This window comes from Arvicola amphibius, chromosome 13, assembly GCF_903992535.2.
Source record: "Arvicola amphibius chromosome 13, mArvAmp1.2, whole genome shotgun sequence".
NCBI lineage: Eukaryota > Metazoa > Chordata > Mammalia > Rodentia > Cricetidae > Arvicola > Arvicola amphibius.
The window spans coordinates 41,390,026-41,413,793 of record NC_052059.1 but is presented as its reverse complement, the minus strand read 5'-3'; the positions used below and the strand labels follow the sequence as shown (position 1 = coordinate 41,413,793).

Below are 23,768 nucleotides of genomic sequence, written 5' to 3'. Positions count from 1 at the left end.
AAGGCAGCATCATTCAAGTTTGATCTTAAGAGTGACTTTAACAACATCCACAAAGAATCTGTATTAGTTATTAATGGCTTATTTTATTTTAAAAAAAAACTGACTTTTTAACTGTATGTAGAGAACCAGGTTTTATAAAATAGCTTCATTCTCTATGTACGTGGATTACCTTAAAATATGGAGAACCAAATGCTTCTTTGGTTTTTCTCTTGTGGGAAAAACAACACACAGTCTCATCACATGGCTTTGCGATATTTATATTCCATTGCACAGATGTGGGCTATACAAATTAGTAACATGAGTCGTTTCTTAAATTCCAAACATTTCTCTAAAATCTTAGTACAGCAGAGGGCTAGGATATTAAAACATCAGGCTGACGTAATCCTCTAAAGTAGTTAAATGCAACACCAAAAATACTGCACATTTTAATGAAAGGAATATGTATTAGAGGGTGGGCTCCAGTGCTAGCAACTAGGGAGCAGGGCTGGTAGCATCTACAAGTCAAGTCACTGTGGTCATCTTAACATATGCAAATGACTATTTTTTTAGGTAACCCTTCCTCTTGAAAGTGTAGAAGTAACACATGAAAATCCAGATAAATGAAATTATTCTTACAATGTAAGCTCTATGGAGAAGCAAATCTTACCTAGGACCCCGCACATTTGCTAACTCAAATGTCAAAGACACCACACTAAACAAAAAAGGAAAGGTTTGGTTTTGTTTGTTTTTTTAAGATAATGGTTTTAATTGAATTAAATGAGATGAAAAGACAGTGAAGGCCTGTTTGCTACTTACACGAAAAGAAGATTTTAAAAAATAATCACTGCACAAAATACAAGGGAGGGCTATGCTGTGGCATTCAATGTCTCCCCACGCTTTTCTTGACTGCTCAAGAACAAATTGAAGTTTCCACAACAAATTTGTTCTCGAAATGCCGAATGTTGAAACAGTCACTGGCTTCGCGCTTCTGAATACCTGTTTGGGAAGACAAAGGGTTTTATTGGTCAAGGTTCTGGTCCTTTAGTGCTAACTATTCACAATAATCCTCACAGCCGCTCTTTAGACACGAAGAATTATGCCACTCCCTATCTATCCCAAAATTTCTGTACTGTATGTAAGTTGTTCTTCCCTGCATCTTCTCATACATCATGGCAACCAGTAACGGAGCTTTACAAACTGCTTACTGATGTATGAGATCGAAGATTTGGGAGATGTTCTAGCTATATATGGTGTGCTCACACATCCGTGTGTGCCTGCTGCTGAACTACACAGCAGGATGGACAAACATCATCCCATCAAATTGGCTTTAGCAAATTATAAACCAGGATAGTAGCTTGTATGTAAGAAATGAAGGGGTGGGTTTCACATGACTGATCAGCCTGAGGTGAGAACACTGTCATTCCAAGTATGAGAAATAGCCAGAGAAGCTTGTTACCGGGGGACACCTTCCCCGAGACATCAGACTACAGTGTCCCTGATGTCTCTGTACCATCACACAGATGTTAGGTCTGCACTGGTAATGGGCACACGCTGCTACTCTCACACTCGGGAAAAACAAGGTTAAGGGACTGGAAAAAGCTGCGCGGTGGGTGTCAGTGCTCTGGATTCCTCACCCACGGCTCTTCCTAAGTCACCTGGCTACGGCTGTGCTCAGTTATGAGCCCAAAGGTGAATGGCCCCGGGGGGAATTCAAATCCCTGAGAAGCCAAGTGAAAGGTTGAGACCTCTGGATACTGAGACCTCCTCTTTCCCGTGCCTGGGCCATGGTGGGAATGCAGGGTCAAAGGTGACTTTTCTACATTCAAGTTGAGGGGTGGGCATCTCCAGGCAATGACATTCATGTTGACTGACTATCTGAAGTGGCGGCTCTGGGATTAGGACAATTCTAAGTTGTGGAAATACTAGCCAAATGAGACACAGCATCCTACGGCAGAACGTCACTCACAACACCCACGTGCCATAGGAACCATCGGATCGTCCTTACCTCTAATACTTTCTCGGCGCTGCAGCTTGTAGGTTTCCTTGTCGTGACACAGTCGATAGATGAAGAAGCCCAGGTGCTCCACGTTTTCGATGCGGTCGGTAATCACCATGTGCTCGTGAATAAGGTACGACTGGGGCAAGTAGGTTCCAGCCTGTAGCGGGAAAATGGGACACAAAACTTTCAAGGGAGTGAATGAGAAAGGCAGACTCAGATGATAGCATGTCGGGGGACCGCTTTCTGAAGTTGCTTCTTTCCTTCCACTACAGGTTTTATGGCTTGCGCTCACACCATCAGGGTCAGGCTCGTATAGCAAGCACTGTTACCTGCTGAGCTTTCTCCAGTCCATTTTTCAATGTTTTTTTTCTTTTTCTCCCCTCCCCTCCAGCTTTTTCAAGACAGGGTTTCTCTGTGTAGCCCTGGCTGTCTTAGAACTCACTCTGTTGATCAGGCTGGTCTCAAATGTACAGAGATATGCCTGAGTGCTGGGATTAAAGGCATGTGCCACCACCACCCAGATGAAAATAGTTTTTAACTTAAATTTTAAAGCATTAAACAGAAGAAGAAACAACGCGCACGTGTCAGCACTTTGTTAGAAACCCTTGGCTACATTCCAGAAGAGTGCGCTCCAAGGAAGGCTAACTTTTCCAAGAGGAATTCAGAGACACTATAGCCACATCATACCTTGATGTTAATAAGTAGCTCCAGCAGGTTTCTGGGCGGCATGACGATGGATGTGTTCAGAGGGATCACATAGCACTTGTCCAGGTTAAGGTCCAGGTAAGCAGTCAGTTTCTGGAGAAAAGACAAATCTCAGTCAGATCAGTGTGCCTGAGAGACACAGCAACTGGGTACCAGCAAGATGGGCTAGCTTTAGAACTGCATTTCAGTAAATCAAGAACTGGGTGGGATCAGCAGGCAAGCCAGAGGCAGCGAGGTATAGGGCTCAGAGGGAAAGGAACCTAAGTCTATTCTTGTCTATCTCATTTGAGACAGTGCTTCATTGTGTGAACCAGGCTGGCCTCAAACTTGCGATCGTTCCGTCTCAGCCTCCCCAATGCTGGGATAAAATGCGTGCTTTGAGTCACCAACTCTTCCCTCTTTCCCCTCCTCCCGCCATCCTCTCTCTTAAGTAACAACTAAACCCTAAATAGCACAATTTAGCAGGTATTAAAAAATGAAAACTGCAAATATCCCAGCAAGCCTGTCCTCTTTCCACAACCCCGTGCATCAGCTCACCTTGTTAAAGTCATGCACGATGTTAGCAGGGTCGCTGTCTGCGAACTCTGGCACAGGCACGCTGATGAATTCAACCTCGTCCTCCTCAAAGATCTTAATATTCTCTTCAACTGTCTGGTAGCGAGCGGCTGGGGCATCTGCAGAAGGCTCGTTCAAGATGACGTCATCTTTGATGTACTTGAGTCCGCAGTAGTACACATCATCCGGCTACGGGGTTGAAAACACAGCGTTTGAGCAATTCGGCAAGAGACAGGTCTTTAAATGTGAGCCTCACTTAAGCTACCACCTTGATCTAAATAGTATTTTGCTTACAAACTCCTACTTTTCAGACGACAAGTCAGACAGTTTAATTACAGAGTTAACACATTCTTTATCAGATTCTGAAACTGTCTTTTTTTTTTTTTTTTAAAGGCCTTTCAGAGGGAGAAAAGCAGCCGATTTCCTCTTTACTCTTTGGGTAGATAAAAACAGTATGAAAGCTTTCTGGTGTCGAGTAAATCTGAAGAAACATACAGGCCTGCTTCTACTTGTAGGCAGTTTCTCATAAAACACATCCAGAAGCAAGTCATGTTTTCCTTTCCTTTGTATAGGATCTCATGTAGCCCAGGCTGCCCTGTACCTTGCTGTATAGCCAAGGATAACCTTAAACTTTTGATCCTCTAGCTTCTACCATGACTAGCTTATGTGGAGGTGGTGGGATTGCGTCCACTCACATGGATAAATGTTATAAAAATATTTTTAAAGTAAAGTCTGAGTATGCAACAAAACATTTTGATACCAAAAGTTCTCTCTTGACAGGGGAATTGCAGATTATTCTTTTTGGTACCTTATGCTTCGTATAAAACAAAACGCTACATTTAAGAAGATGTAGCCAGGAGCGGTGGTGGTGCATGCCTATGATTTCAGCACATGCAGTGAAGGCAGAATGAACAAAGTTCAATGCCAGACTTGTCTGTTTCAAAAATAACAAAAAAATAAATTTACCCTATAAATTCAATCACGTTTATCAATGTGTCTATCATCTTGAATAAGATAAGAATGGAGTTCATATAACCTTTGGAAGAAGACTTCAAAATTTATTTAAAAATCTCATTGACAAGTGTGTCTCCCTACTTTTGAAACTTAAACATTTGAAGTAGCCACACAAGCTTTAAAGTAAAGTTCTCCTAAGATTCCTTAAGGCTGAGGATTAGGCAGATGATATTGTAAACCATAATTAAGTGGAATCAGTGTCTTGACACACTGAGAGTCCTATGAATACTGAGTTACATACAGGCAACTTTCCCAAAACTGACGTCATCATCATCTCTACAAAGTTACCCCACTCTTAGACAATCATGCACTGACCCAAACTGGCTATCCAGTGATGGGTTTGTCAACACTGAAGCTTGTATGTTCATTAAGTGGCAATTCACCATACATCTCGTAGGAAAATGAAAATCTATTCTGAAAAAAACAAAACATTTGACAACTTAAACTCATCTGCAGTACCCAAACACCACCAATCTGCTTTCAACGATTATGTGTTTCATTTTCTGGTAAACACATGAGCAATTAAAGGATCCATAGACAGTGCATGCTTAGAGCAAGGTAAAGACCATGTTCAGATTCACATTGGAAAGGGTAAAAAAAAAATCCAGACCAAAAAATAATTCTCTTGGAGCTGGTGAGACTGCATACTGGGTAAAGGTACTTTGCTACCAAACCTAACAATTTGAATTCAATCCCTGGGACGCACACGGTAAAAGAGAACTGATTCCGCAAACCATCTCTAACCATGCCCCTCACCCATACACAAATGTAGCGAAAAGAAGTCTAAATATCTTTTCATGATACCTGAAGTGCAAAATACTTGTACAGGTAGGCGCCTCCAAGGATGACACCAGCAAGCATGAAGGCCAGTCCAAAGCACATGCACCAACACCACGCTCTTCTCTGCCCAACTGGGACCACATCCTCCGGGTCCTAGACCAGAAAAAAAAAACAACCAATTAATACACAATCACAGAAGGCCTGGCATTATCAATGACGATAAAGACCAAAAGAATTAAGGCTCTGATCAAACCCAACCACAGAATGAGGAAGAGGGGATCCAAGACATGGTGGACACACTGGTCCCCAGGGGGACTGCTAGGCAAAAGTGTGTCTCTGTCTTTCTCTTTCAATTCCATCTAGGAACAATGTCTTAAGCAGTAATAAAAACAAATCGCTATTTCTATTTCCATACAACTTTTAGTGCTATCTTCTAACATTTGAAATTCAGGAAAGGTAACAACACAGAATCTTGTCTTATATTATTATAAAGTATTACAGTATTATAAAGGCTGCATTACACAGCTCAGATATTTCCTAATTGGCTCATTTATAAAATTGCTACCTTTACAAGTAGTTTATTGATTCCATTTCAGATATGAAACCCTTCCTAAAGATCTACAGGAAAAGCAAACGACACTAGCAAGAATGATAGGACACCGAAATTCTTTGAATTAGCAGGACAAAGTTACTTCTCTAGAATTAATTCTGTAATTCCACCCCTACCTGAATCTCACTTTGATATTGGTTTTCATTTTCTTTTTAAGTAGCCTTAAAACCCAATATGGACTACCTCATCATAAAATGGTAGACTTAACCTAGGTCTCTATCACAACAGATCAACAAGGGAGACAGAAAAAACGGGATGAGTGATGAATAAGAACACAGTGCGTCTATTGGCTCAAGGGAGGAGATACGGCTAACGTGAAGAGCCACTCAGGAATGAAAACTGCAGTTCTATATTTCTGATTATAAGGTAAGAGATCACATCTGGGCAAAGTCCAATTCTAGGTTCTGCAGCCAACAGAACAGTGGGAGTCAAGATAGACACACACCTTTGCGTTGTTGGGAGAACCCAAGGTGACCTCGAAGCTGTAGCAATCCTCCTGCCTCTGCCCCCGCCTTTACATTCACAGAGTAGAAAGCTTTATTTGTAAACACTGAACCTTACAGAATAACAAACAATATTCCACGTCAGGTTCAGACCAAAAGCTGTGGAGGGGACTACATTCTAGTCAGTTCTCATCGACAATCGTGTGTGGGTATTTAGATCCACAAGTCTACTAAAGTGTAACATGGGATGGAGTGAACCTAGAAAAATTTATATCCTACCAGTGAGAAGTTCTAAGAACTCCAGACATGTGACAAGCACGGCTTTAGAGACTCGAATAAGAAAGCACACAAGGTCTTCCTGAGCCTGCCTGACAATATCGCAGGAGACTCAAGTATTCCCAGCATAGTTGCTCTCAGGGTGGGGCAAGTGTGGGGGTTGGAATGACAGAGGAAAACGGTCACTCTTGGCATTTGGGACCAGCTGCTCAGGCAGCCAAGTATACGCATACCCAAGCCTATCTGCCAGGCTCCCTCCTACGAGCACATAAACGAGTAGCACAGGATCACGGGTGGATGCCGAGAAGGAATATGCAGTCTCGCTGTCACACAGACAACGAGCTCTCGGGCTTTCTGGTTTATCATCTTAACTACGCAACCAACAATTCTGAAAAGAAATTATACATGTCTACTACGTTTAAACAGCAGTTGTATTAGACACCAGGAATACAGACTCTGCCAAGAAAAAGATAGGCTGGACCATTATGGAAAATATGCCAAAAGAGCCAAACAGGATGTGTATACCTAGAATCCTAGCACTTGGGGGTCATGGCCAGCGACTGTCATGAGCTGGAGATCAGCTGAGACTACGGAGTCAACACTAAGCCAGCCTGATCTATCATGTAAAAGCCTGTCTCCTGTCTAATCAAGACACAAAATAACATAAATATGGGCTCCAATAGGAAAAATTCACAGAGCGTGAGGGACAGGGTGAGTTAAGAGGGAGACTTCCAAGGGAGAAATCATGGCATGGAAGGTCACAGGACAAACACACATTGCCAGGCAGATGACGTTCCCGGGAAGGAAATAAAAGGTAAAGAATGAATAAAATCACAAGGACACTCTGATACACACAATACACACAGGGCACTGCCAGGGATGAAGAGAAGTAACTGGGGCAGGCCACAGAGGGCCTAGGGATGGAGCTGGTCCTAAGTTATTTTAAAAAATCATTCTAGGACAACAGAAGAGACTGATTTGTTCAAGAATGCCACCTTAAAACACTTTAAAAAAAAAAAAAAGTTACTCAGCACCTGAAACACGGCTTGAAAATAAAGCAGCAACAAGAGTCTGTTTCAGTAGCTACATTACAGACCCAAGTCCATACATACCACTGGAACCTCCTAACAGCTCCACCATCTTCAAAGCCTGATCTGTTTCCTCTGCATTGCTTAGTCACTTGCTTCCCTGCGCTAGAAATTCACGTAGAGATCTAATCTTGCTCCTAGGCGAGACAGTTCCTCTGTTTATGCGTGTTCATTTCCTGGCACTCGGCTAATAACATGCAGGTAACTGACGACTGGGTGAAGAGAGAGCCTGGCTGTTTAACTCTTCACGATCCACAGTCCTATCAGCAGCCAGAAAGGTAAGGGAGGGGACAACACCATCGTCTATGATGCACAGCAAACTGGCTATCCGGTGGAGGCAGCGGCCGCAGTTAACCCAACATCGGTTAAGGCTGGCCACGTGGGCGAGATCCCGTAAGAAAGGTGAGTAAGTCGTGTTTCGTACGGCCAGCCGTTTATGAATTACAACAGGTATAAAAGACATGATGGCCCACATTACAGTCTGTGTTACAGAGCAAGCGGAATGCACTTTCAAGATTAAAGTTATGAATTAAGTTGGGTCTGGTGGCTGAGGCAGAACTGCCACGAACTCAAGGCCAACCTGGGCTACATAGTGTGTTCCAGGTCAGCCAGAACTACAATGTCAAAAAATAAAAATAAAATTAAAAATACAGGGAAAAAAAAAAACCAGTAAAACCTCAGAGAGCAAACCCCGTACCTGTTGGTTTACTAAAACTCACATGATAGCCTTCCTAGTCAGGAGTACAAAGATGCTCATTATTCAAGCTGAGCCTGCTTCTACTCAGTGTGGTACCCGACATCCCGGCCAGTTCACAGATGACAATATGCACAGGGTGAGAAAAAAGGAAATTATAAAAAAAAAAATTTTAAAAAACTAACAAAAATCAAATTACTAAAGATCAATTATAAAATATCACCTGTTAAGCCTATAATCCTGGCACCCAGGAAGCAGAAGCAAAAGGATTGAGAGTTCAAGATACAGCTGTGCAAGATGGCTGGGTGCTTAAGAGTTGCACTGTCCTTGCCAGGGAGACAGCTGGGTCCTTACGAGCCGTTCTGCTTTTGCCAGGGAGCCCAGGCTCAGTTCCCAGCACCCACATCACATCAGGTGGTTAACAAGCATCTTGTAACTCTAGCTCTAGGGATCCACCACTTCTTACAACCCGGAAATCCACATGTGGTTCATGTGCCTTCACAGGCGCGTGCATGCACAAAATTAAAAAAACATTTGAAAAAATAACCAGTAAATTCAAGTAATTTTCCCAATTTTAAGAATGCCTAGGTTTCATGAGAACCTGCTTCCAAATACCAAAAAGAAAATAAATCACCTGTTAAATAACTATTTATAACATCATTATTCAAACTTGTCCCAAACTAAAGCCAACCCAAATATTCATTAGCCGGTAAGTAAATTTCCATTTTTCATATCCACATTAGGAAACTGAACAGCAGAGGTCCTGTATTTTGTGTGCATTTCAACATTTTATAATTTAAAAAAGAGAAGCCCATCCCCACATTTTCGGGAGTGTTGTTCTTTCTCTTAACCCTAGCGCTTAAAACCTGCACTAGAAATCTCTTCAAAACCTCCCAAGTCTGCTTCAAACAAGGAAAAGAAGAAAGCTCACTAACAAGCAAGCTGTTCACGGGGGTACAGTGTGCAACTCTACTTGGCCTGATTTAACTGAAGTCACAGATTCCCTCCCTGCCCAGCACGGTAACTGGTGCACCTCAACTACGCTGAGAACTCCCGCAGGCCCTACATAATTACCACCTCCTTAGTCCTCCTCAATGTCAGGACTGTAGCACAGTTTATAGAGGAAGAAAGCAAAGCACACCCGGGCCTACTCCCATCCTCAGCGACAGAAAGAAATGGCCAAGGCTTTCAAACTCAGCTACTCAGGAGGCCGAGGGACACAGGCTGCGGTCAGAGGGCAGCCTGGACAACTTAAATTAGACACTTAGACACACACACACACACACACACACACACAAAGACTGGGACGCAGTGCGGCAGAGTGTTTGGCTGACCCACGAAGACCCAGGTTCACTCTCCAATACACAGACATTGCTCCGTAGTCTCTCTCAGGTACCACAATATTTTCTGGTTGGAATAAATCCTACCAGACAGTAAGGCAAGATTACTTAACTACATCTTAAGCAAAATGAAGGCTAAATTGTGTTTTACTTCCATTAGTTATGAATTAGGTCACCTCAATCAGTTCCCTAAGAGGCTTCAATAAAAGGGCTTCCATCAAAAACGTAGCTCAAATAAAACGTAGGGCTTAATTTTTTTTTTTAAATTCTGTTTCAAAGTAACAAGCACTTCACACTCTTCGATGCTTCCATTTGAACCTTATTTACATAATGAATAGAGCACAGAGTGTTTTAAACGATGTTTTCCAAAGCCCTTCAAATGTAGCATCTTGCGGCAGTGTCTTAGTGCTAAGAACAAGGCCAGGCTAGGATGTAGGTGAGTGGGGAGGATGCTTGTCCAGCATAGTGAAGCCCTCGGGCTTGAGCTTCAGCACCAGGGGTACCAGCGGCTAGGCCCTGAGGGTGCAGAGGCAGGAGCAGAACTTCAAGGTCATCTCTACCTACAGAGGGAGCTAACACAGTAGACCCTGTCTCAGTAAATAAATAGATAAATAAATGTTCCAAACAGAGACAGCCTGAGGGTGGGGAGACTGTGGCATAAAAATACAAAGTGTAAAAATAAGACAGACTAGAGGAAAGAAAAAAATAAGAGAAAAGAATATATGTAGTTCAAAATAGCATGAGCTACTGAACATCATAAATAGATTACTAGATTTTTAAATATGCTGGGATAATATAAGTATATACTGACAGGGTATTTTATAATGCAACAATCCAAAGGAACCCCTTGGAGAACATCTGGGGGGTCCGGGTTTCTTCCTTGGAGTTCCTCTGGTCTTGGAATTCTTTCCCCACTTTTCCAGAAGAAATCTACATTTGCTTTGAAAGAAAATAAAAAGATTTTGACATTTCCTTGCATGCAAAGCAAAAAGAGAAATAGAAACTGGGTGTGTGGCTCAGCTCTGAGCACCTGCCTGCTCTTGCTCTGTTCAAGGCGTGGGCTCAACCCGCCCCTTCACTAATTCCAGGCCGCACTTGGGCTAGGGCTCGGGCTCTGCACCTGGAGATTACCACAGCCGAGATGATTTTTCCCTTTACAGGTGTCATCACGACTCATCAAATCAGTCCCGTGATCCCGGAAAGTCATGTTGTGAGATATTTACTGTATACATTTTAACCTGGCTCATAAAACTTCTACAGAAACTTGGTTTTTGTGCCATCGCTATGTTCTTCCCAGATTCATTGTAATTGGAAATACTTTCTACAATAAATAGTAGCTTTAAGTATGGGAAGGGCGGTTTTGAGAACCGTTTTTCTTTTCTCCTCTTGGTATTAGGAACTGTACCTCGAGTCTACACTCTAGAAAAGAGCTCTGTGTCTCCAGCCCATTTTTCTTTTCTTGTAAAGTTTTAGATTTTGAGGGAGATCTCACTGAGCTGTCCAGGCAGCCCTTGAGCCTGTGGCAGCCACACTCAGGATTACTGGCACGTGCCACCAGGCCTGCAGCGCTCTGGGCTTTAGAGGATGGGCAATGCTCTGCTTACCGGCCTCCATGTTAGCTACTCAAAGACACACCTTGTGATCTGCCCACCACCAATAGCATCATTACCAAAAGCATCCGAGGAAAGGGAGGCCGAACCCCAGGCTGAGAGCTCACCGTCTGTGAAGGGCAACAAACGTTTGCCCACCTTCTCTCTTCAGCATTGCCGTCTGTATATAAATCATGTTTCCCAATTTGCTCTTCCTACAGGACTGTCATCGTCTCCATTACTGACCAAGTCCACACAGGAGTGACACATAAACAGCCTCCCAGGGCTGGGCATGCGCCTAGAGGAACAGAGAGCTGCTCTTCGCCTTCAAGAGCCATAGTTCACAGTGGCCTCAGCCAAATTAATTAGTATCGAGCTGAAATTAGGAGGCCCAGCTCCGTGTTGGTCCGAGTTATCGAATTGGTCTATATTTAGAACGGGGGAGGGCAGAAGAAAGAGCACTTTTAGTGGCAGTGCTGAAGTCGACAATACTGCTGTGCTCACAGAGAGAGAAACAACCATTTAAGCTATTGCGTAACAACCTAGAGAAATATATAAAATCCAAACAAATTATAAAATGAGTTAAGCAACCAGGTCAGAATTAAGAGGAAAAAACTCAGTAAGGTGGTAAAATTACTGCCTTTGGTGCAGGAGCATGTCAGTCAATTTTGTATCATTAGGGCAAAGCAGGGTATCTGACGGAAACTAAAATACCATTGAGTATTAATTTATGAGTAACTCAAAATCTGTCCTTTTCTCACGCTTTCCTCATCGTTTAAAAGATGACCGTCATGTCTCTAGTATTTACTCTCTCTGCTTTCTGAGCTTTACCACGGATAGCTTATGAAGCAAATTTTCGTCGCCTTTCCAGCTCATATGCTTAGTTAGAAAGTAGGGAGTAACGACTGGCAGTGTTTTGTAAGCAACATCGCATGCAAGTTTTATCTGTTGTTAATGAAATAGCCTCTACCGGGGACGATCCGCTGGCAGAGACAGGCTTCTCCCTCTCACCAGAATCTGACTGTTCCGAACAACAGCCATCCTCCTAACACCCTCACGCAGTCACAGATGGTCCACAACTACCTAATCCATCACCATGAAACCCAGAGTCAGGACTGGAAAAAAATGAACCAAGCCTGCCCCAACTCATATTTTGTATGAAGGTTGGATTTTAATGAAACACAGTAATTTTATATATTTATTTTAAAAGGTAAACACTTCTATTTGATAGGCAGAACCTTTGGTAATTCTAAGTGTACCCTTTCAAGAAATATAAAATTAATTTTATTCCTACTTATTATGTTACTGCAAGACTGGGACTAAAAAAACCACTGGCCTACATGGCAGATCCATACGAAATAACTTAGATGTGAACATTTACAGACATCTCCATCTGAGTTTGACAACCTGAACGCTGACACAATGACGAAGCAGCTGGGCACGAGGTACATCTTACACCTACATGCACCGCCAGCCCCTGGGAGCCAGAGAGCAAGAGGACCTTGAGTTTGAAGAAAGCCTGCCACACACGGCAAGGTAAAACTATGTCCTGAGTCCTGAGAGCAGACACACTGCCCTCTCCACGGTGGACAGGTAAGAAGCACTTTGACTCAATGGCTCCGCTGTCTGTACTGAGCGCAGACATCACTGATAACGGTGGAGGTGCTGTGTGTCATCTTGGGACTGTGATCGCAGCACCCAGGAAGATCGGAAATTCAAGACAATCCTCCACTACACAGCTGGATTTGAGGTCAGTCTGGGCCTTGACCAGAAACCCAAAAATAAATCAATGAATTCAAATAAAGTGAAAATTCAGTGCAAGTATTTGATCTTGGCTTCTGGGTCTGGGACCCAGGGATCTCATTCCCCTGTGAAAGCAGGACTGGCAGTCTTGCACACGCTGTCACATCCATAGGACTCTCCTAATCATCAAGTTATACAGGCTAGTTTACGAACGACTACCGAAAGCATATGCACACGGGGCGAAACAACAAAGGGCAACATTTAGGTTGCCACATTCGAAAACAAATCATAAAAAACCAAGATATAAATGAAAGGCCAGGCGTGGTGATGAAAACCTGTAGTTATCAGACTCAGGAAGCAGAGGCAGAAGGATCACTGTAAGTTCAGGGCCAGCCTTGGGCTACATAGCAAGTTCTAGTCAAGCCAGGGCTATACTTTTAGACACACACACACACACACACAAAAAAAAAAAAAAAAAAAAAAAAAAAAACAAAAAAAAAAACACAAAACAAAAACAAGAAAAAAAGTGAAAAGTATTCACTGTAAACGGGGTACGCCCATTAGTCAGGGCAGAAAAGGTGTACACAAAATCCCAACGTCGGTAGTGAGCCGGCTCAGAATTACTCCTGAGGTCAGCAGTCTTGGCTCTTTGGAGAGGCCATCAGAGAATGAGGACTCATTTTTTTTCTAGGTCATCTTGTCAGGTCTTAAATTAGTGCCAATAATCCAAACGGTTTCCATTATTATCCATTATTAATTATTATTAGGCCTATTGTTAGTGCAAAGGGAATATTCTAATTAAACTTTCAAAAGCTAGGGTGACGGCAGAGTTGAAGGTCCTAATATTGATTTTCAGCTAATGTTTAGCTTCTGAAAACTCAATGGAGCGACGGTAAAGGCAAAGAGAGCAAGCAAGCGACCTTTCAGCCGCACAGAAGGGAAGCGCTGGACAGCAGAGTCCTATCCTGGTGTCTCCGGAGGGAACGTACCAAAGCCTGAGCATTACAGCCTCGGGCATCTGCAGAGGGGACACAAGCAGCCCAGAAGGAAATGCTTGGGAGAAGCAGACACCAGAGCAGCAGCAGACCAGGAGACGTGGCCAGCGTTCCCCAGCACCTAGGAACCACAGCTGAAGTAGAATTTGATACCAGATGATACCGGATACCAAACTACCGATGGAATGAGAGAGTCAGGCGGGAATGTGAATGCATGCCTGCAATCCCAGCGCTTAAGAAACCAAGACAGGAAGATCGGAGTGAGCATTAAGGATAAGGCCAGTGTTGACGATCTATCATTCTGGGCCAGCCTAAGCTACAGAAAGAGATAACCTCAGAAGAAAAGAAGGAAGGAAGGGAGGCAGGGAGGGAGAGGAAGAAAGATGGGCATACTCAGATACGCAAGGCTTTACACGTTTTTAATCACAGATTAAAAAAAAAAAAACAGATCCAATGCATAGAAGTCAACCCACAATGACTGACTCTCCAGTGGGCCGGAAGATACTGTCAGAGATGAACTACCAAATACTACATAGAAAATTAAGCCGCGTTCTCTCCAGTTTCAAGAAACAACGATCAAATCTTGACAGAGGGAAAAGATTTTAAGACTGAAAAGATGGCCTGATGGTTAGGAGCACTGACTATTCTTCCAAAGGACCCAGGTTCAATTCCCAGCACCCACATGGTAGCTCACAACTGTCTGTAACTCATCCATGAGATACACAGACATAAGCAGGCAAAACACCAACACACATAAAAGTTTCTTTTTAAAAAAGGAAAAAGGTTTTCTACAGGAAAGGAAGAACAATGGAAGCTGGCAGTGTACCAGACAGTGCTTGTCAAGAACAATAAAAGCACTGGCTATCAACTTAGCAAGAAGTTACTATGTATCCCAAGACAACAGATTTCGTGCATAGTGGAAACACACACACACACACACACACACACACACACACACACACGCTAACTATATCCATCTTTCATTTGGAAACTGCCAGTGAGTACGTATTAAAACCAGAAAAACTAAAAATAAACTTTTGGAAATAACATAAGAGAGCAGAAGAAACAAGTATTTGTAGCCGCTGTCACCCGAATGTGGTCCAGAAACCCCCCAGAGACCCAAAGTCCTCTCATTCAGCTGTGAAGCCACCTTCACTTGCACTCCTCAGTGGGCAGCAGCTTTCCACAAGCAGAACGTGACATCGTAGCCAACAGCGCGGATGGGCAGACTCCCGCCATCTCCTGTCAAACCGTTCACTGCCCACTGCACAACTCCGGGAGCCTACTCTTAAACTGTTAAGAGTTGTTCAGAAATGTTGGTGACTCACAAATGGCTGTTTATGCTGATGTTAAGGGGACTAAGCATCCTGCCTTCTTTCTGATAGAGTAAATATCTCTTTATACACAGCCTGTGGAATGCAACATTTCCTTGGGTTAAAGGAACAACTTTTAACTCTTACTCAAGAGGTTCTGAGACTAAAATGTTTGAGAATCCTTGACTCAGAGAAATGGGGGGCTCAGACCACCATGGAGAGCTGGGCAGTGTTGCAGCATGAAGTTACGAGAGTGCTCTGCTCGGTGAGGCCACGAAGAGTGGCCTAGTGTCCAAACTGTAATACGAGACCAGAAGTGACTAAGGGAACATAATTGCTTCTGATTAATTTAAGGCTCTGACATTACAGGAGTGATCGTCTCTAAGGAGAGAAGGCATTGTGTAAAAGAAAGTAATTTTTCCGGTTGGTGGCAAAATTCTTTCCATACCATTTAAAATGATCTGTCACTCAAGAGCATAAATTCTGCTATGTGTACCTGCACCACAGCCTCTAGAATGCGTTCCTGTAAACTATTGCAGGCCTATTGACATTTTAAAACTAAATTAATTCTATTGGTACCTATTATGTACTAGATAAATACACGTTTTTAATCCTAATGGTTTTTATGTTGAGGGAATCTAGACCAACAGAAATGTCAGTACTGTCCCCTACAAAACTGGCATAAGGTGGGAAATACAGAACAGCATCATAGAAGTAATATTCCCAAGTAGGACTGGCTGCCGGGGCGGGGGCATGACTTCTGAGTTCAATATTCACTGTGTTGCTAATGGAAACAGATGCAGAAACCTGAGGTGATGCAGTAAATACAGCATATGACACATCAAGGCAAGGTTCAGACCTGACGGCAACACTAGCGTTCACACCGCTGAACTGATGTCCGACCTGCATCCCTAGCGTTCACACCGCTGAACTGATGTCCGACCTGCATCCCTAGCCCCATTTACTGAGGGAGGAATGTCATTTTTTAATTCTTGTCCTAATCATTAGAAAATGTGGGATTCAGTCTATTTCCTATGCCACACCCTAACACAAGAGCCGGACTTTGCTAGCTGTGCTTTCCACATAAAAGGAGATTATAAAACGGTGGCCCATGTCAAGCCATTAGTGTTTCTAGCCAAATTATTGTATGAATTTATATGAAAACCCTCATTTGCCTTTAAAACTATGGTATTACAGGGTATTACGGGAGTAGCTCAGGGGTACAAGTACGGGCTTACTCTGTGGGTCCTATAACCAAGAAATAATGGTATTACAGGGTATTATGCGGAGCAGCTCAGTGCTGGGGTGTGGGTTTACTCTGTGGGTCCTGTAACCAAGAGATAACTACCACCACCAGCAAGAGTAGCAACAGTCAACCCGATTTTTAAAACTGAAAACCAAAGACGGTCTAACTTGCTTACTACGCAAAACCTTCAGCTTCATCAGTTCACCTTCCGGGGCGATAAGAGGCCCTGCTTCTGCCCGCTCTTTAGCTCTTTAGCATGCCTAGCCCTGCTCTAGCTACAACTGGTGGGACTGGGGACTTTTCCATACCACCCAGAAAGTAAATGCAAAGAAAAACTAAGCAAGGAACAATGGCCATGTCTCAAAGCCACCTTCCCTCGTCTAACAAGGGAGCTTTTGGATACTGTGGTGATCTCAGCAATTTAATTAACAATGAGAATTGCCTAGGCATGGCTAGGCATGGCGGTGCATGCCTGTAATCCCAGGAAGAAAGACACTGGTTTGGGGCCAGTCTGGTCTACACAGTACATTTCAAGCTAGCCTCTGTTACAGAGCAAGACCCAATCTCAGAAAACATAGGGAGAAGGTGAGAGAGAGAGAAAGAGTAAGAAATATAGCTATTTGGGTTTTTTTATGGTAATTAATTTAAACCTTGTACAATAGCTCAAGCCTGATGTCAAGGCACCCAGGAGGCCAAGGCAGGAAGAGAGGAGTGAGTTCCCCGTCAGGCTGGGTTATAGTCCTGGGTCAGCCTACGTTACAGGGTGAGATTTATCTCTACAACTTTTAAATATTGCTATCACATTTAAGAAAAAAATTAAGAGCAGGGTGGTGGTGGCGCACGCCTTTAGTCTCAGCACTCAGGAGGCAAAGGCAGGAGGATCTCTTGAGTTCAAGGCCAGCCTGGTCTACAAGAGCTAGTTCCAGGACAGGCACTAAAGCTACAGAGAAACCGTCTTGAAAAATTACCAAAAAAAAGAAAAACAATTAAAAGTTTTATACTCACTATGAAAACTTAAATTTCTTAAATAAATCTTAATTTCTAAAAATAATTTGGCACTAAAAGTAAAAGATTTGGAGCCAGTTGTGATAGCACACAGCTTTAATTTCCACACTCGAGGTACAGAGGCAGGTAGATAGCTGCGAGTTTTGAGGTTAGCCTGGTCTACATAGTGAGTTCCAAGGGAGCCAAAGCTGCCATAGTGTGGTCTTGTTCCTCTCACCCCCCCCCCAAAAAAAAAAGGAAGTAGAAAAAAGTTTGAATATTTGAGTATTAAAAATCCACCAAAGCCTATTCCTGAAGATATGGAATTCAACTACCTTGTTGAATACTTGTGTAAACAAAAATGTTCATACGAGTATTTCAAATTCACACCTGAATCTCTTAGCACTTTTCAGCCTGAGGCAGGAGGGTAGCTATAGGTTCTGGGCCAGCCTGGGCAACAACAGTGAAGTTCTATTTTAAAAGACAAAAAACAAACAAAAAAAAACCCCAAAAAAACCTGAGGGTCTAATGCCATGCATAATGTCTCCAATAAACTTGAGATGTAACTTAAAATTGCTAGCATTACTAAACCAGACTATAAATTTATTTCAACGTTAACCTCTCTTCAGTCATATTTATATTAGCTCAAAGTCGTGAATCCCTCCAGGCACCCTGTGAGCATCCATGGCAGAGACAGTGAGCTCAAAGTCAGGTGACTCCTGCCAGCCCTAGAGGGGTCATTCCCATAACTCAATTCAATCTTTCCTGTTTAGGACTAGGACATCTATTCAGTTGACTTTGTCCTAGAACAGGACGACTATTGCAACACTTCACAGCGCTTTTTTTTTTCCTTTTCAACTCAAAGTACGGACTTTAAAAGAAATCAGCAATCCTTTAAATGTTCACTCAACGACTGGTAGCATACCATGAGCTTAAAGCTTGTAAGAACAAGGATCCATATACAGGGGGACGTGGAAATCACAATGAAGTAAAAACAGTGCTTTCTGTTTCAGTAATTTTAAAGGTAACACACCAAGTAATGAAATTCATCCTGTTAAGTGGAAAGTTTTAAAATGATGTCCTTAGGGTGACTTCTGCCACACCATTGTAAGCCTTGACCTTTCTGCTGTCCAGTCTTGTAAAAGACTATCACTTGAGGCTCCCTGCAGTGTAGTCCAGAGCCTGGGACAGCTTTATACAGCAACGTTAATTTTTTTCAAAGACATTCAGATAATCATCACCTTGAGACTGAGAGGCGTGAAGTCCCTTATCTTAACAGGTAGTGGCTGTGGCCTGAATCCTTCAGTGGGAAAAGTCCTTAACTCCTCCTTCAGTCTCCAGGCTCTAATTAAAGTGACACATTTAGGGCTGGAGAAATAGCTCACGGCGGGGGTGTAAAGCCCTTGTCAAGCTCGTCCAAGGCTCCAGGTTCAATTCCCAGGGCCATGCAAGTGGAACTCTTGCCAAACAGAGAGCACATTTACTTTGACCCACTTCTTTCTCCAGAAGAATCTTTACTATGTGTCATATAAAGCGATCCAAGAGGCTTTAGTCAAAACACAAATTCAGAAAGCATCTCCTTTTTGAGAAAACAATGCAGCTTTTGAAGTCACTTCAAATATTTGGGTTATGGTTTGATGAAACTGTAATGTCTCAGATTACCGCCCCGTACATTCCTCTCTGGGCATTAACATGCAGGTCAAGCTTCTGCAACACACAATCAACACTTGGAAGATGAACAATGAACACGTTAAATATACCTCTATCATAAATGTGTTTTGAGATTTTTCTGGTTTTAAAAAAAATACTGCTGTTCACATAAAACTCTTAGGTGGTAGAGTTGGGTTTCGTGAGTTCTTAGAGGTTTGTGATTATGCCAAGGACAACATCCGGCCTTCTCCAGCAAGAAGCCCTTGTCCTAGCAGCTAACTTGTCCTTCAATGGTAAAATGACAAGGTGCAACCTCACCCACCCTCAAAAGCCAGGGTGCCCCAGCAGAGACGGACAGAGCAATTTATGTCTCCCAGGACAAAACTCTTCCCCCTTCAGATATCCATCACGGAGGCCAAGACCTAAAGAATGGAAGCGTTTTACTGGCTCCTCTAGCCAGGCATGATGGCACACGCTCATCTCAGTACTAAGAGCACCTTCCAAGCCAGCCTGATCTACAGCGAGTTCTAGGACAGCCGGGTCTACTCTACAATCAACTTGCACAAAATTATGTTCCTAGAGCCGGGCGGTGGTGGCGCATGCCTTTAATCCCAGCACTCGGGAGGCAGAGGCAGGCAGATCTCTGAGTTCGAGGCCAGCCTGGTCTACAAGAGCTAGTTCCAGGACAGGCTCTAGAAACTACAGGGAAATCCTGTCTCGAAAGACCAAAAAAAAAAAAAAAAAAAAAAAAAAAAAAAAAAAAAAATTATGTTCCTAGGTAATGAGAAGCACTCAAGCTACAGAGAGCCAAGTTCCCAGCCCCTCTACAGATCAACGCCTCTTACTGCTGTCTCACAATTTATGTCCTTCCTCTACTCCCTCAAGCCACAAAAATACCAAAACCATCACCACAAACTAAAACCTAAATTATTAAACTGTTCAGTCATGGTTGTGAAAATAGAGAAAAATCATAAACTAGGGCCCACTTAGCCATTTTGTGACAGCTCAGTGTACTCTTCACACCGACAGCAATTTACCTCTTACACTCTATTGCAAGCAGCTTGTGAGGCCATCTAATGAAGCAAACGAGGTTTTTTTTGTTTTTTTCAGTGCTGCCACTGAGCAAAGGGGGTTCATGATTAGGTACTGCAACAAGAACTCCTGCTTACTCCCCTGCTCCACAGCCAGGCGAGCAGAAGTGAGAACCTGCTTTATTACATAATCCTCCCTTCTATTTAGTTCCTTTTAATTTAGCCTCTGCCTCTCAGAAGGACTCAAGGGAGGAATGAAACAAATTCAACATGGAAAGGAAGACAGGAAACAGTCTTGTGAGGGAGAGGGGGGCACTTGTTTTCCTCTCCCACAATGAAAACAACTGAACTGTAAAAGCAGGGCGGGGCGGAGCAGAGGTGCAATCTCAACACTCCAGAAGTGGAGACCAGAGGATCAGGAGTCATCATCAGCTACGTACCAAGTTCAAGACCAGCCTGGGCCATGTGAGACCCTGACTCAAACCAAAACCCCCCAAACAGCAATTTTAATTATTGCAAAAACACAATTATGTAACCCTAGCATCTTCATATAATTATTTTAAAACTGAGAGAGTCCTTGTGGGCCATCTGGTTCTATCCTCTCATCTTACACAAAGGAAAAGTAAAATTTACACCTTAAAAAAAATTCCAACAGTTATTCTGGGACATATTTGGGACTTCTGATATAGGAATAGTATTTTCTTGGTATGTGCATACGGACACAAGTTTTCCAAGGTTCAAAGACAGCGCTGAGCACAAAAATCAAGGACGGCAGTCTGTATCATAATGTATGCATATCGTTTCAAACTGATTATGTGACACAAACCATACTATGATTCTTGCTCTGCCTGTGCCTCTAGGAGCTTTGCGTCTGTGAGGACAGGTCTGGGAAGAAGACAACACTGTCTACAGGAAGATGTGGAAATAGAACGCCAAATTAGTTGGGATAGTGTAATCAAAAAACAAACAAAACAGCTGCTGGAATCACAGCTACTGCGAGGACAGCAGCCACACTGGAGCAGAACTTCTTCCAGAAGGTTCTCCGCAGAGAAAAATACAGCAGCAGAAGCCGAGAGCAGCATAAAGTACAGAAAGATAAGTTACATAAGCCAGTGAGGGACGAGAGTGATCAGAATCCTTAAGGTACCGGTCGGGGATCCCAGAGAGGCAACCCTCAAGCACACTTAAAAACAAAACAACAACAAAAACCTGGTCCATGTTTACTGTGGTCCCTGAGAGTTAAAAGTCTTAAAAAACGCTTTTCTTTTGGAGTTCTGAACCCTAACTAGCCTAGTGTGGTCCCCTTGACTGAAGGAAATGCCTCAGGCTAATCACACTAAGGCTAATTTTGTTCCCAGCCCAGGCGGTCAGACAAGGTGGTTGCTACACAGTCCAGCCCAAAGGAGCACCAGAACATTATGTAATCCCTCCGCAGCCCTGAAAGGAGATCACAAGTTCTCTCAGACGGCTGTCCTTAAGGAGGCTTCTCCTTTATCCTTCCTACTTTCATCGTAGATAAATATTGTCACCCCACCCCACACTGAGAAAAGGCTTCCAGCTTTTAGAATACAGAATGGAGAAAGAATTAGTTCTATCTTGTGGATTAATCAATTTGGCTGTGGTTTCTGTGTGGCTATAAAGGAACATGAACCCTCACTACTTAATTGCAGGATTTTTCTGTGGACACAGAGATCAGAGAAATTAAGGAATAAAAGCAAAGTACAGAACTACAGTTAACTTGGAATAAAAATTAAATTGTGGTAGGCACATGAGTACTCCTCAAAGCCTGAAAATAAGACCACTTCTTCATAAAGGACAAGATTTGTCACCAGTCTGGTTCAAACCTGCTCAGCAAAGTGAATTCTGATGTCTGTCCAGAGTTTCAAACCTTCACAACCATGGAATAAAGGACAGAGAAATGGCATCACTGAGACGTTTGAGTGGGAAGCACTGTATCTTCAAAACTTAAAGATGTACCTATACAATAACATTAAGAGTACATATGTGAAGCTGGGCATGGTTGTGCACACCTGTAATCCCAGCTCTTGGGAGGAAATGGAGGATCAGAAAGAAGTTCAAAGCCCAGTTTGAGCCAGATGAGACTCGAGGCTCCACAAACAAGGATACTGACCGGAGGTTGTCACTGGGTACTTGACTACAGACCTAGTATAGAGAAAACGCACACCTCCCAAGGGAATATAAGATGCCATGGCAATTTTCACCTGTGAATTCTTCTAACCAGTTTTCAGGACCAAGACCGTTTGCACTGGGTTCAGGAAAACAATACTAAACCCAAAACCTTTAATCCTTTAAGGGAATCAGCTCTCTCTTCCTATCTCAGGGGAAGGCAGTCATTTAAAAATCAACCCGATGTTTGCTTTTAGCTGCAACAGTTCCAGAAAACAAGCACAAGCCGCCCAGACTGCCATTATGTTCGCAAAATATTTACAGGGCGTTAGTGGCCTGTTTCTTAACAGTAATTTTCATTACATCATTAAAAAAAAAAGCCTTAATGCTCGTACCAGAGATACAAATGATTGTTTTTAAGTCAAAACTAAAACTACCCAAATGATAATAAGGTATTGAAAAGTATTTATGAAAAATTAAGCAACATCTACAGTTAGTATCTGTTAAGTATCAAATGTCTGCAGTCTAAAGACTGGGCAGAAGAGAAAAACTTAGGAGACAATTACATTTATACGTAAAAGAACATTGTAAGTCACTTTAAAAACTCGAATCCAGTGCCGGCTTCGCTCACCCTTACTCAGTGTTAACAGAGGCTTTGGAGAAATGAGGGTGCATTTTGTAGGGACAGCCCTACGTTTAGATCTCAGGTTTCACTTGTCGGTAGATCCCACAAAGACGCTGATAACATTTAAAAATCAACTGTTGGTTACACGGGAACAGCCACAATAGCAATTACTTTCACCTGGAATATTTGTTACACTAATAAAATCAACACCCAGAAACTACTCCCAGTATACGGTTGTCCTCTCCCCTCCAGACCCCAAGGTGAGGTTCACCTGCCAACACCGAAGGCCGTTTGTAGGCAAGGGGGTTTGTGAAAAAGCTTTTTTATAAGATGCTTACAGTAACTGGACTTAGTCCAAGGGCTGTTCAGCCTAGAAACGAAAGTATGAAACAACAGAGGTTTAGGCTTGTTATGATGTCAGCCATTTTAGGCACCGTATTTATACTGGAACAAAGTGCCAAACTCCGTGGTGGCGGTGCCAGTCGCTGTAGATCCCCAGGCGACCAACCCGGGTGCAAAGCGGCGGGCGCCTGCACACCTGCGCAACTGTCCCCACGGGGGTCTGCAGGGCCGAGACCCCGCCCGCTGCACACGCACTACGGTACCCGGGAGCGGAGGGCCTCCCGGGCACCAGTCCCCTCCGTGGGGACCCCGCCCGCGACCCCAGCCCGGACCTTGCAATCCACGGCCACGGCATCCGGAGGGATGATGAGCGCCTCCTCACTGCTCTTGGGCTCGTCCTTCTTGGACTCCTTCTGGGCCAGCGCCGAGTTGAACGTCACCTTCACCATGGTGCGGCCTGGGGCACCCTGCGGGCGGCGGCGGCGAAGGCTGGGGTCGCGGGTGACGGGATCCCGGCTGCGAGTGCAGCCTCGTCGGCCGAGCTCAGGGCGCGACGCTGCAGTGGAGGAACGGACTGCGCGAAAGCAGCAGCGGCTCAGAGCAGCCCGGTTCCCGGCCTCGCAGCTGGGGCACGGGCGCG

At 43.5% G+C, this 23,768-nt stretch overlaps 1 protein-coding gene across 1 annotated transcript; it reads right to left on the bottom strand.

The window, feature by feature from the left end:
* Positions 1 to 241: 241 nt before the first annotated feature.
* On the bottom strand, positions 242 to 23,768 carry Itm2b (integral membrane protein 2B). The gene is made up of 6 exons (XM_038310432.1): positions 23,461 to 23,768; positions 5,057 to 5,185; positions 3,221 to 3,427; positions 2,666 to 2,776; positions 1,985 to 2,135; positions 242 to 975 (listed from the first exon to the last, which is right to left on the bottom strand). The coding sequence occupies exons 1-6, from the start codon at positions 23,575 to 23,577 to the stop codon at positions 890 to 892; spliced, it is 801 nt and encodes a 266-aa protein (XP_038166360.1). The 5' UTR covers positions 23,578 to 23,768; the 3' UTR covers positions 242 to 889.

What these genes read in the sequence shown, in the direction of transcription:
- Itm2b (XM_038310432.1), bottom strand. Translation starts at nt 23,577, where the DNA reads ATGGTGAAGGTGACGTTCAACTCGGCGCTGGCCCAGAAGGAGTCCAAG. An exon ending in CCGTGGCCGTGGATTGCAAG is followed by an intron (nt 5,186 to 23,460) that starts GTCCGGGCTGGG and finishes TTTCTGGTCTAG; the next exon opens with GACCCGGAGGATGTGGTCCC. An exon ending in TCGTGCATGACTTTAACAAG is followed by an intron (nt 2,777 to 3,220) that starts GTGAGCTGATGC and finishes TCTTTTCTCCAG; the next exon opens with AAACTGACTGCTTACCTGGA.